The 14123-nt window shown below is 40.6% G+C and overlaps 1 protein-coding gene across 3 annotated transcripts in view; it reads right to left on the minus strand.

Annotated features, from left to right (window-relative positions):
- Window positions 1–14123, minus strand: part of AGAP1 (ArfGAP with GTPase domain, ankyrin repeat and PH domain 1) — a 375696-nt gene that overhangs the window by 102994 nt on the left and 258579 nt on the right. For 2 of the 3 annotated variants that reach the window (XM_054380802.1, XM_054380801.1), the window contains exon 12: window positions 3556–3717. The exons of the other annotated variant lie outside the window; for it this stretch is intronic. In XM_054380802.1, coding sequence (XP_054236777.1) covers window positions 3556–3717 — 162 coding nt within the window. The remainder of the gene's footprint in view (window positions 1–3555; window positions 3718–14123) is intronic. 3 annotated transcript variants of the gene reach the window in all.

Genomic DNA, 14123 nt, shown 5'->3' on the forward strand with positions numbered 1-14123 from the left:
AGAAGGAAAATATAAGACATAAGAGCCACATTTGCAGAGGAGAAACCCTGCAGATGCCCATTCTTGAACCAAACCTCAACACTTGAACAGGTTATGAATGGCTTCCCTGAGACCAGACAACCCTCTTATTCCCCAGCAGTGAGCAACTACAGATAATTCTGGGTGAAAAAAAATGATCCATCACAGAAGAGATTTATCAAAGAAAAAAAATTGCAGGCTTCCAATGTGATCCAGGAAAACCTCTCAGCCAATAGCTGCAGCAGCAGTAATTGTTCTGAATCTATCAATAAAGCTAAGCTGCTCCTTCATTGACTGCAAACACCAATTTCTTTCATGGAGGATTATAAGTTGATGTTCATGGTCTCTCTATCGCCATTAGAGTGATAAACAGTTTAAACTACATCAGGATCTGACATGTAGATCAATTCTGGGTCCATAAAGAATCTACACAAGAGGTTCCTGGACAGGGATTTACTGCCCCCAGTTTTTATTCTCTCTTGCTGCTAAAATTACTTCTGTCAAGTACTTACAAGACTAAGAAAAAAAATGTAAAAAGAATTAATTTTTCATGTGCTGCTGGAGCAGTCTTTTAAAATTTCTGAGTTTTTAAGGCAAATATGTTACTGCATTTAAGATTATGCTGAACAGCAGGTGGTATTTAGCTAAATCGTGAGCCAGTCTCACGATCCGCTCACTATCAAGCGGACAGCAATTTGAAACACTGAACTAAGCTGTCTAGATTTTCTCTGAGGGCAGTCAGAGGCTTCATGTTACCAGTGCCAAATTATATTAGACATTTAATTTTAAACCTCAGGTACTTAAATGTAAAACCTTACAACAGTAATAGTCATAAAGCAGTGGGGCATTCCATTTCAGAGAATGGATTTTTCTATTTTTCCCCTTTAATTTAACCAGCACCTCCTGTTTTGTGGCTCTGCCCACTACAAAGTAATTTATCTAATTAGGAGATGTTCACAGCTGCTTGAAAGACAGAAGCCCCAGGAAACCAAAGGTCTGGTTTGGAAGACTTTGAAAAGTTCTTCGGAGCCACACAAAGTATTAATTTAATGCGGGTAAAAAAGGTGCAGAGAAAAATTGAATCCCAATATGTTATTTTGTCTACAATAAAACCATGTGACAATAAGCAGGCATATTCTCCAGTACATTGGCATTTGAATTCCAAAAGATGCTTAGCTTCTCCCTCTACCTGCTGCTTTCACAGTATTATCTTTTTATGGCTAAAATTCAAAAATCTTTTAATGGAGGAAAAAACCCTGAAATTAAAAAGGGTTTTTCATGCGTCAACTTGCCAATATAAAGGACACATCTATGAGCTTCTCGAAGATGATACACTGACAGCAATGAATTATCCCTGAGGTTTTGTAGTAGTTTCAGCACAGTATTTCTGTTCCTGTTGAATCCCAGCTGCCTACGACTCACCATTAGTTCAATTTTTCCTACATATTTATAAAAACCACAACTTCCCCCCTCTTTTAAAACTAGAGCCATTGCAAGAAATTATTCAAGTTGGGCTTATGCAGAAGTACCCACCAGACAGCTGTCTTTTTGGAATAAATATTTCATAGATAATTCCAGCTGTCGTCTCTTTTGAACCAGAAGTAATCTCATATGAGCATCAAGTCACAAAGAGGTACTGCACATACTTAGGAGTACAGTTCCCTTCACCAGGAATTTAAAACTAACTGAAGTACAGCATGGGGAGCAGAAGACAAGTCCAGCAAGTATCTCAAAACCAGAATCAGCATCACAAAGTCAAGGGGAAGAGAAAAAGTAGGAATTTAGGTTATACTTCTACTTTTCAACACATTAATTAAATGCCACTTTTAGGAACTGGTTGAATTCTGCATTTTGAAGATTTTCCTCTACTGCAGCCTCAGCTGTCACATCTGGCACTGGGGATGGCATCTATTCTCCTGTCTGTAGCTATATGGACCATAGACTACATCTTATCTTTCACTTGCCTTCCTCCTAGAGCAAACATTCAATATTCACTTTTCTTTGAAAACCTATAATATAAAAGAAGGGCACCAAAAAGTCAAACCTTTGGTATCATCTTTTAAAATGGATGTAGAATTGGGGTGGATTAAAATGGCAAAGCAGCTTGGGAAACAGTGAAAGAACTATATGGCCTTAACTGTGAAACCTGTTCAGTCTGAAGGAATGGGTGCAGGGCAATGCTGATTGCTTCCCAAAGGAGTAGGTGAGTTGGGTAGACACAGAAGAGAATGGAGCATTTTACAGTGCTGTTTAGCTGTCACCAAGGCTGCAATAAAGGGTGCTCAATTTAGAAAATATTTAGTCAAAATCAGTACCCTTTTGATGCAAACACCACAATCCTGAAGATGTTGCCCACATGTTTAGAGGTCCAGAAATTAAGCTGCTTCAGCAATCATGAATATAAGAGCTAATGCCACTCAGGGCCAAGGTGAACAGATTTTAAACCCTCTTCTTCTCATATGGTAGCACTGAAAAGCTGTCCAAACCTGCTTAAAACACCCAGAAACAGTATCAAGGCTACGGCCAAGATTCCAATCTTACACAGGTACAGACTCATACATATATGCATATATATATATATGTGTGTGTGTGTGTGTGTGTATGGGACATGTGAGAGAGTTTTCATAAACCTATCATTCAATTATAGGGATGACCATCAGTAACGTTTTTTTCTCTTCCTTTTAACATCCTATTTACAACTCCTCTCCTCCCCCTCCCCCCATTATCCATATTCCCAATTTCTTCTTAGTTCTTCCTTCTCACACAGTCATCTTTTCCCTTCTGTTTTAAGAACTTTCCATGGTTTCTCCAACCACCTATTACGTCCCATGCTTCCGAACACATGCCCTTCACTGCTGTGAACTATCTCTGCATCACACCACAACAAGAACACTTGAGTCCCAGCTGACCCACCCTGGCTGCTCCAAGGATGGTCTCATTTTCAGCTATAGGTGAAGGGCATTTTCTCTCTGTCCTTCCTCAGCAGTCTGATGAGGCCTGATGCACCATTTTGGTTCCAAATATCATGCATATCCTTTAAAAACAACAACCCCTGTCGTACTCTTACAATCTAATCACTGCAAAACACCACCTGGAATAGTGTTTGCTCCTTTTGATACTCTTCAACACTCCACAAAGAAAGCACTACAACTATGCCAGTAGTATGCATATACTAAAGCAAGAAAACAGCCAAGGACATGCCCATGAAAAGATGTGGAGGATAATTTACTGCCAATATCTTCCACACAGACTAAGGAAACAAAGAATATCAAGTGCACAACTTACACTGTGTACCTGAAATTAAAATTAATCAATATAATAACTACCTTTTCCTGCTGAAAAAGTGTTGTATTGATCTGTTCTCTTTTATCTAACTTCTCTTTTTTTTCTCTTAGATGTTAGAAGTTTGACTTCCAACAGAGCATCTGTGTGAACACCATCAGGCTGTATCTTTTGAATTCTTCATCAAAAAAGCAAACCACCAAATTCCCCCTTCGCCCCGCAGCAGATAGCCACCCCCAGCTCCAGGTTTCTTACCACTGCTAATGCCAGAGTTTGCAATGACTGTTGCCTCACTCCACTGATCTGCACTGGAGACCGAGTAAGAGCGCTGATGCATACCATCCGGACGACTGTTGAAGGAGACTAGACTGATCCCACTTGCCATCTGAGACACAGATGTGCTAGTAGTCACGTTCCCTAGACATAAATGGAAAACAAATTGTGTCAATAGAGAAGGCAAAATTGGTTTGCATGAAGGTGGATGGGTGCACCCAAACAGAGCAGAAAAAGAGATCACTTAACCAACACAAAAACCAATGCGACCCTCCCTGAAACTTTGAAGACAACGGTCCTGTGACCAGCTTGGGGCACCACAAATTTCAACAAAACCAGTTAATAAATTCTGACAAAAGAGCCTACATTTTCAAGATTTGACCTCATTCTGCTAATTCATCTTCTGGAAAACACAATCTTCCACAACCTTGCTACCAGTCTTAGCCTGCACAGTTTCTCCACTTGTTCCAGGTGGAGCATGAAAGGCAGACTGCACACAGAAAACAAAATTTATTCCTGAAAACTACTGCTTAGACAAGCAACTGGGATGAGATAACTACTCAAGGAGTTTGAAACAATCCACCTCTAAATAATATTTCACCTAAGTATGCCTCCCAAGTAAAGCCACAGCGATGGGGAGCAAATAACTTATTAGCACTGCAACACCAGCAAAATCAGCCTACTGTCTTAAGATGGAAATCTGAATTACCATGACACAAAGCTCACAATAGAGGCTTTTCCCACTGACTGCAAACATCATTCCTGTGTCCCATCCTGCAGCAATACACCCCTCACAACTCTAACTGAAGGCCTACTACACAAAAGGTTAGATTCAAAGAACAGCCTTACCCAATAAACACTAGAAATAATTTTAGCATTTTCATGATCAGTGAGGTCTAGGACAATAAAGTGCTGAGAGATGTGCGTAAGGGGGAGCAGCAGGCACAGGTTTCTCACCATAAAACAGGAAAAGCGCGATCTGGCTGAATAAATTTTAGAGTCTGAACAATTAAAACCTTTCCAGAAACTCAGGTTTCTGATGGTCTCACTCACAACCTGACACAGGCCAAAGTCTGCTCTACAGTTTTGGTTTCTGAGAACATTTTTACTCAATTCCCAGCACAATATTTGCATATTATAGAGATACAAAGATTTTACAAGGCTAGCTTCATTCCTTGTGGCAGGTTCTCAAAAGGTATCCCACACGTTTTCTATGGATTTAAGAATACTCTTAAAAAATACATGTAAAGGAAAAGAAATAGACACAATTTCATAAAATACCCTAACACTCTGCATTTCCATTGCACCTTCTACTGATGAGTTCAGAAAAATTAATGAATTAATTTTCAATGCTCCTGTGAGGTTGTTAATTATCTGCTATCATTTCCCCCATTTTTCAGAGGTTAAATGACCCAGGGCCACAAAGGAAGATTGTGGCAGTCTTGAAAATAAAACCCAGATCTCCTGACTCCCAGTTCTATCATTATGTCTTTTCCCAGAGCAGCCTTTGGGAAGACAGCAGAGCTTAGTGAACTACTTTGTGTTTATTAGAGTTGGCATAATTGTCCCTTTCTCTCCTCCCCTTTCCCAAGACTAAATCTCACCTTTAGTCCTTAACACAGATCCACCACTACAGTATCTGTCCACCTGAGTCTTGAATGTACCTTCTTAGTCTAAAGAACTTCTGCTGGGCAATTTCTCCTTTGTAAAATGAAATACACACAGAAAAATTAATTTGTTCAATTATGCAAAGTCTAAGGTGGATGTTGGAACCATGTCGGGACCTCCCAAGGCTGTGCTTTTGCTACTGGTGCATAATTCCTCTCTAATCACCTTCTCTGGGCAACCCTTTTGTCCAAAAGAATTCTATAATAAGAGCATCATCTGCCAAGCTGTTGAAAAAATTTATGCCTCCAACAACTGGTCCTCTTCAGGACACTGTTTGCTTGACCCCATCAAGGGAGAGCAATTTGGTAACAGTGGTAATTTAGCACCTTATAAAGACATCTTCCCAAGAAACATTCAGCAAAGAAACCAGGCCCACAGAAATGAAGTTACAAAACAAAGGATCAAATTATACCTCAGTATCTTAAAGTTGCAACAGAAAGTAGAAACCCTATCTGACAGTATATATATGTTTTTAAGGTCTCTTATAGAAATACATCCTTCCAAATGAACTTCTGTGATGCTGCTGATGCTCACTTCAAATTAATTTTTCCCTCTGTTTTTCACAATTCAGAAGAACGATGAACATTAATAAATTATTTTGATGATGCACCAAAGTAAACAGCATGGCTGACACAAATGACAGAGATTGAGACCATTTGAACTCTAGAAACTTCAGATTTAGGCCAACATAAACACCATGTGGTTTAACAACAACATAACAACGTGGTGTAGCAGCAGAAGCTGGGCACCAGTTGGTTGAGTAGCAGCACTGCTGTGAAGGACTCCAGTCAACAATAGATGCCAGAAAGTGTCATAACACTGTACTCAACACAAACCACTATCTGGGCACACCATGATGGGTATCTGAAACACTGTACTCAGTTCTGGGACCCCACTTCACAAGGATTTTGGTCAATGAGAAAAGAAACATCAAAGACTGCCAAGACAGTCAGAGGTCTTTGTTTCTGCTGTAGCACTTTTTGGGGCACCTTTATACTATTAGTGGTAACTGGCTTTGGAAACAATCTGTTTTTTTCACAAGGATCCAGACTCAAGAGAGATGCCACAAAAGTGCACTTTTAGCCTGTAGCCATCCTTTCACGCTGCACCTAGTAAAATAAGAATCTACATGTGATTAATTTCTGCAAGTATATCTTCACAACAAAGATCATGAAGGAGAAAACTGATGTGTGAAAGCTGAGACGGAGCCTAAGTATCATGAGAAAAGGGAAATAATTACTAGACATCCTTGCCTGGATGATACATACCCAGTCCTCTGTGCTGGGTGCCTGAGTTGCAGAGAGCAACAATAGTCATATGCTGACATTTCCTGCCTAGTTCACAAGCTGTTGAACAAAGTGTTCAGTCATTTCCTAATCTTGATGCAAAAGCAAAACCTTAAAAAGACAGTGTAAAGACTTCTACATCATGTCAGCACCTTTACTTTCACCTTAATGCCATCTCATGAAAGTCCACATCCTAATTTATGATACATGAACCTGTTGAGGAAGCGATGTTCTATAAACCTAGTAAGATGTTTTTTTCTTTCACTTCCTATTTCTGAAAGGTATGGGCTGCTAGTGAGAAAAAGGTGCCAAGTCTCATCATGTAATACCTTACTGACCAATGATGCAACCCAGCTTAGCTCCATCTGTTCTGCTGCCATAGTCTGATAGTCCTGCTACCCACATGATAACATTTATTCAAGGTTAAGTTCCACTTTCATGACAAATCAGACCATGCCAGACAGAATCCATGAGTATCTAAGGGCTGGAGGACAACAAACAGAACATGCCCTTTCCTCTCCCCCTTCCTGAACGTGCTCAGCTCTAGTACAAACTTGTTATTTACAACCTTATTTAAAAATCATTATTTCCCAATCCATTACTAATTTCCCCACTTCTCAGTCTAATCACAGCATGCCCAGGACATATATTCCATCACCCCAGTAGGCACTAATGCTGTCACACCAAAACAAGGACTACTGGAAGTCAACTGCTGTTCTTGCACACTTTGTTTGCTGCATAAAACTCCTATAAAACAGTCCTATGGCTTTTCCCATCTTTACCAGGCAATCCCCAATCCAGACCTCCACAAAGCAACTGTCTTTTATTTTTGCTCAAGGATAAAGCCTCAGCAGCAGAAATCCTCTCAGTCTTTCAGCAGACAAGCGAGAGACAGTTAAAAAGTGGAGGCCAGCAATACTCATCAGAAAATAAACCCTGTGTATTGGGTCAGGCACATGAAGCCTTTGTATCAAGCTCTTTTAAACAGTGCCTTGACACCTTTTGCATTTGTTGTCTCCCCTCTCACACACAACACACACTGTAAGGAGACAGACAGATACCTATCTTGATGTTAACACGAAATCCATAGTCAGCTGCCCAACCCATTCTGGAGTAGGGCAAGTGCCTCCTCAAATACATCATACATGCATCAGCTGGTTGCTTAAGTTGATTAGCAGGGGGCAGTTAAATTACTATGCTAATCCATGTATTCTCAGCACTGTTTCCTTGATATGGATATGTGTATGTGCTTACTGGGAAGCCTTGATTAGTTCAAGCTTCAATGTGTCAAAGGCTCCAGATTCTTTCCAAAGAATAATTTTAGCTGTACTTACATCCCTAAAGTGTGGGAGCTGATTTGAAAAGGTACTTACCTCTACCATATGCTATTTTTCTTTAAACAATTTGCATTTCAAAGGGAATATGGCATTTAGATTTGAATGAATATCAGTATGTTGCCAGAACTGGTCTCAAATGAGCGAAAAAAAAAGATGCTGGTCTCCTATTGAACAAAAATGTTTTCATCTACCAAAGGAGCATCAAAGGATGAGTTCCTCTTTTTAGCTCTAGACAGCTTTATTAAAACTATCTTTTCTGATATTATAAAATACCCCGTTAAGATCGCACTTACAAAACGTTCAAACAATTAAGCTTTACAAAACCCATCCAAATTAAGAGTCAAGGTAATTTCCATGGTCAGTGTTCAGCAGTGGAGGATCTCTACTCCCACAAAGTTCAATTTACATATCCATCTATTTGGTGTAAATACCTGCCAAGAGCAAAGAGCATAAGAGGAATTAAGCAGAGGAGGGCATGCCTCTGTGTGTGTATGGATATGAGGTTGACAGAAAAACACACCGGAGGCAGAACTTTCTCAGTTTCCTATGCACAGAGGGACTTACTCTGGCTCTTCCTTCACAGATTTTCGGATTCACAAAGCAGACCCAAAATGTAACATCAGATGACAATACTTAGAAATGCTATGAAAATGACAAAGATTTACACAAACAGAGGACCACAGAAGATGCTGAGTGTGCATCTTGTCCATGAAAACCCCAAAATAAAGCCTCTCTATTATACAGATGTTAACACAATACACAATAAACTTTAAGATAACTGTTACCTAACATATAAGCAGTAACCTCATCAATGAAAAAAAAAAACCAACCAACCATTCAGGGGTTTTATCATGTTGCTCTTGTAATGGAACAGTCTGGTGGACAGCACTTAAGCAATTGCTCTTCTATATTTTAACTGAACAAAAATAAAATAGTAATTCATTACTGGGCAGCAGAGGTAGTGGAACAGACACATCACTTTATACTAAGCCTTGCCTAGTGATGCCACCTACTAATTATAAATGTGGAATTAACATAAGGCACAGCCATATCCTAAAAAGTGAGATACAAGTAACTTAAATACATGGAGGTGGCCTCCACTTATTCATCATCTCTCCCAAACAAACCACTCAGTTGTATGAAGTTACGTTCAGGAGTGCAACTAATACTGTCTTGAATTTATGTGATGAGCAGACATTGCAAGAGTCGTGAAGCAGAACTGTATCTTTCCACACGAATGAGACCCACAGAGAGCAGCTGCGCAGAAGCACCAAAAGGCTGAATCAGATGAACTACAGCCTATTGCTATGCTTTCACCATGGCCATGTTTTATTTGTGTTACGCTCTTCGTGTTCACGACGAGTTTCTCTTCCAAAAAAAAGAAATAAAACCTCTTAAGGCCAGAGGGCTGCGCTCACCAGCTGTTAGAACTAATGAAAAATACATTAGAGTTGTGGGTCAGGAAATCCTGACTCTTGATATCAGAGGGTTAATTGTTTCAAATCATGTTGGGTCAATTTATGTTGCAGGAATACTGCCTATTCTTGAAATGCCCTCTAATTCAGTAAAAGGCACTGTCAAGTAGATTAGATTGGCTGTTGGGTGCCTGTTCAAAACTCAGACCCAACACTGCTCCCTCAAGTTTCTTCAGAAAGGAAACTGAGAGAGGCCACTTTCCTAGCTGCTTAAAGATGAAGAGCATTCCCTTCCCCTTTCCTCAATTCTACATTGTGTTAATGAATTGATTCCTAGGGTTGTACACAAATTTTTCCGGTGTACAAGTCTTTCCTAAGGAGTGGCTGACCATCCAGGCTGTGCCAGCTTCTGACTTCTCCTTTACCTATAAATACAAATACTGAGACAATTCTTGCTTTAGCCGAGGAACATTTGGCAATGGCTCTTGTGGGTTCCAACAGTTTGCTGCCTCAGATCTCAGTACTCATCTTTTACAGGTGCATCTTCCCTTCCCAACTCTGGAGATTATGCCCTGCACTGAAACCTGGGAAAACTGTTATTTAGAGCTCCTTGTCTTTCTGACTGAGTAGAGTAAGTCTACCTTGGAAAGGAAGGTATTGCCCAGGTGTCTGGCCACATTCTCAAGATAACCAGCTATGGGAGCAGGGTTACTAATGTGGGAAAACCTACTAAAGTATTGAAATGGATTCTATTTTGACCTAATGGCATTGTGCAAACAGCACATCATTTCTGCCTTGGGCTTATTAGGGACCTAAAATAACTTGAGGTTACTCATTCACGGAGTGCGAAACAGTGAGAAAAGAGCACCTTTCAAAAACATACTGGTTCTAGTACTGAAACTCTCCTTCAGTAATGCTGACAATCAGGTTCAGTACTGTAGCAGACCACTTGCTTGTGGGTTGTACTTAAGACCTCTTTTTTCCCCAGAAGCACTTATTTACTGAACAAATTTCCTGAGGATAAGCAGCTCTTAATAGAGGAAGACTTTCCATCTCACAGCCTGGCAGGGCAGCCTCTGCGAATGGGGTGTGATTAGTAGTGGGCAAACTGAGAAGGGTCAATACTAATGAACAAACAAGGCAATGCCAAGAAATATCCTGGCAGCGAAGGACATGGTGCCGGGAGTATAACGAGAAAAGCTATTATCCTCAGAGCATACCAAGCCAACACAGCACGTGTGGAGGAAAAGGAAGTCATCAGAGGAGACATATCTTCTAAAAGAAAGTCAAACCCAAAATCTTCACCAAGAGCTTCTGCTCAAGATCCCAGGCTACATACTCTGCTGGGATCAAAGTGTGATTTTCTTTTCCAGCAAGCATTTCACTATGTTTTCTTTAGTTTGAACAAATAACATTCTGGGCCCTTCCTTACTGAGGTTACCTGCTTATTAAGGGACTGCATCTTTAGGACCCAGAGATGACGATTTTTATTTGGCAAATGCTCTTTGTCTGGATCTTATTTGGTTGCAAATCCCGTTAACAATTGTGAATTTAACTTTGCAAAAACCAACAGTGCAAAATCAAATAATTTGGAGGCATTATGCTGCTCCATGTGTAAAGTGAAGCATACGAAGAGGCCTGAGGCAGAAAGATGTAAAATGCTTCCTAATCCCTCTGCCTGTCTGTGGAAGCTGTCAGTAACAAACTGGAGAGGGAGTGGGGGTGTGTCTGTGTCTTACCTGTGTGCTGGATCTACATCAAAAGCTGGTGAGATTACCTGAACTAACTTTGGGAACTTTCCACCAGCCTATAAACCTGTTCAGATCCCGTAAGCTGCAACTAGTGCAACTTTGGGACGAGCAGGGCCAACTGTCGGTATTCAATACCGCCTTTGGAAGCCTTCCACAAGCCAATAAACCTCCCCAGACGCTGTGAGCTGCAACCAGAGCATCTTCAGAATGGGGAGGGATGACTGTCGGTACTCAGATACCCTCCAGACTTTTGAAAATGGAACAAAGAAACTTTATTTTCGAAAAAGAGACAATAGATACCAATGCAAGATGACTTTTTTTTTTTTTTTTTTTTATAGCTATTGCTACTGTAACAGCAGCTAAGTGAATGCATGTCTGCAGTGTGAGCAGTTTTGATAAACAGCCTCTGCGGGCCACACAACGGGGATAATGTATCCTTAAGTACTGCCAATGAGCTGCCATTCTGCACAGCCAATTACTTCTGTGCGTCTGTCACTCAAAGGAAAAATGACTGAGCCCATTAGATCAAACCTTTGTCACTGTTCCTAATGCACTCTTAGGCCTCATTAATCTGAGGGAGCAGCAACACAGCCGCCGGTGCCTCATTGCCTCCCCCACAACAGGCCCACGTGAATCTTCTCATCTCTCCCCCAAGTGCACCACGTTAATCAAGCTCTCCTTATTACCCCGGTCCCTGTCACGGCGGAGAGCGCTCTCTCTCTTAAATGCTCTCATTATGGTCCATCTTTAGAGCTGGCTGAGTGGAAAAAAAAAAAAAAAAAAAGGAGGGGGAAAAAAAAAGAAAAAAAAATGCCAGAGAGAAAGAGAAGAGGAAAAAGCAAGTCCGATCACATTAATATTCATGACAATAATTAGTATTCTAGGTCACTGAATATTCATGCTATTAGTTTGGTTTTTTATGGGTTTGCTGGATGTCCTGATTGCTGGAGTGTGGAGGAAAACAGCATGGTTGGGACTTTAGATGTCAATGGCGGTTCAATACTCAAAACACATTTGTGAATTTTTTTTTCCCTTTTGGTAAATCAGCTTTGACTCTCCTGATGGCTTTAATATTTTAAAATCACTGGGGGAAAAAGAAGGAGCAATTCTGCAAAGGTCTTCACAGCATCGCGTGGACAAGACAGATCTGTGATTTTATTCAGGATATGGTGCAACAGAGGCATGAAAATCAACCAGAGTGAAACAGGCACAGGCTGAGCAGCACCGACTGCATCTCGTCTGGCAGCTACAGTCATCTGCCTGAAGCTTCATGACATGTTTCTACCCTTTATCTACCTCATTATCATTGGAGATGGGCACCATTTGCCCACCTCAAGAGCTGGAAGACTGTTTCGTTCTTTCCCTAAAGAGAAAAATCTAAGCAAACTCATTTATTTCAATATTTAACAAATACAGGGTTTTAATCAAATATTTATTTCATCAATGCCAATAGCTGCCCTGCTCCTTTCCCTCCCAATATTAAGGGATATAGAGAACTAACAGAGAAATATTTTTTTTTCTCTAGTTCTGGAAAGGGCAAATCCTAGCCCAGATGAACTGGAGAAGATGAACTTGATGGATCCCCCTCTAGTGGGATGAAAGGGAAGTCTCCAGTGTACTTAAAATTGGGCTTTCTTTCCTTTTAAAGGAGCAAACCGACAATTTCTCCTTTCATTTGCTACAGCTGTATATCACTGAACTAAGAGCAAACTCAACCAAATGGAAAATTGACTTGGGTGATTAATGACAAAAGTAAGTCACAAACTTGCATTTGTGATCTGTGGCAAACCCATAAAACTCATTCTCAAGTTGAAGAGCAGAAAACGTTTCACATCAACTCATTTCACATACCATAGCAGACTGCAAAATTAGTAGCAAATAACTACCAACTACTAACATCTGGCCTTTTAAGAACTCCACCAGAAAAAATGTGGAACTGTCAAGTCACACACCGTTTCAGCAAACAACCTCAGTCACCTCTAAATAAGGAATGCAGAGCAGATTCAAGAAATTAGAACTCAGTTCTGCATTTGTTTGCAAAGGCACCAAAGATCTATATAGACTTGGAGCGATTGCCTGCGTTAGCAAGCTCTTGGCTTGATGCACACATCCATTCATCATAACACCTGGATCCTCACAGTAAATTCCAATGTAAAAAAAAAAGATTATTACATAATCCACAAAAGTCAAAAATCATAGAATCGTTGGGGTTAGAAGGGACCTTTAAGGGTTATCTAGTCCAGCCCTGCTGCCATGGGCAGGGATGCTTTCCACTAGCCCAGGTTACTCCAAGTCCCATCCAACGTAGCCTTGAACACTTTCAGAGACAGGACATGAATAACCTCTCTGAGCAGCCTCAATGTTCCAGTGTCTCACCACCCTCACAGTGAAGAATTTCTTCCTAATATTTAATCTAAATTGATGCTCTTTTGGCTGAAAACTATTGCTCTTTGTCCTATCATAATAAGCCTTGCTAAAAAGCCTGTTCTCATCTTTCCTGCAGGTGCCTTTTAAGTACTCAAAGGCTACAATAAGGTCTCCCCAGAGCCTTCTCTTCTCCAAGCTGAACACCCCCAACTCAGTCTTTCTACAGAAGAGCAGTTTTCTAGCCCCTTGATCATTTTTGTTCTCTAGACTCGCTTTACAAGGCCCATGATTTTTTTTGTGCTGAGGACTCCAGAGCTGGACACAGACCTACAGGTGGGGTCTCAGCAGAGCAGAGAGAGGGGCAGAACATCTTCTGTTGACCTGCTGGACATGCTGTTTTTGATGCCACCTAAAACACCAATGAGTTCAAGCATACTTCAAAATGAGACTTGAATTCGCGTCACAACAGCGGAGTGACCCCACCCAGAGTTTTCCACCATGCTTCCCCTCCTGTGTATGGCCACACTTCAGGGGGCACTGGCTTTCAGTACAGGACTCAACAGCTATTAATTCAGGTAACATGTGACAGGTAGGGCTGCAGATGTCAGTTACGCTTAAAATGTAAAGAAAAAAAAATTAAAATTGTAGCGGTTAAAGAACAGAATTATTAGACAGGCATTAGAATCTAAAGATAACATGTCAGTAATCTTACTTTGAAGGAATACT

This window comes from Indicator indicator, chromosome 5 (assembly GCF_027791375.1).
Source record: "Indicator indicator isolate 239-I01 chromosome 5, UM_Iind_1.1, whole genome shotgun sequence".
Classification (NCBI taxonomy): Eukaryota; Metazoa; Chordata; class Aves; order Piciformes; family Indicatoridae; genus Indicator; species Indicator indicator.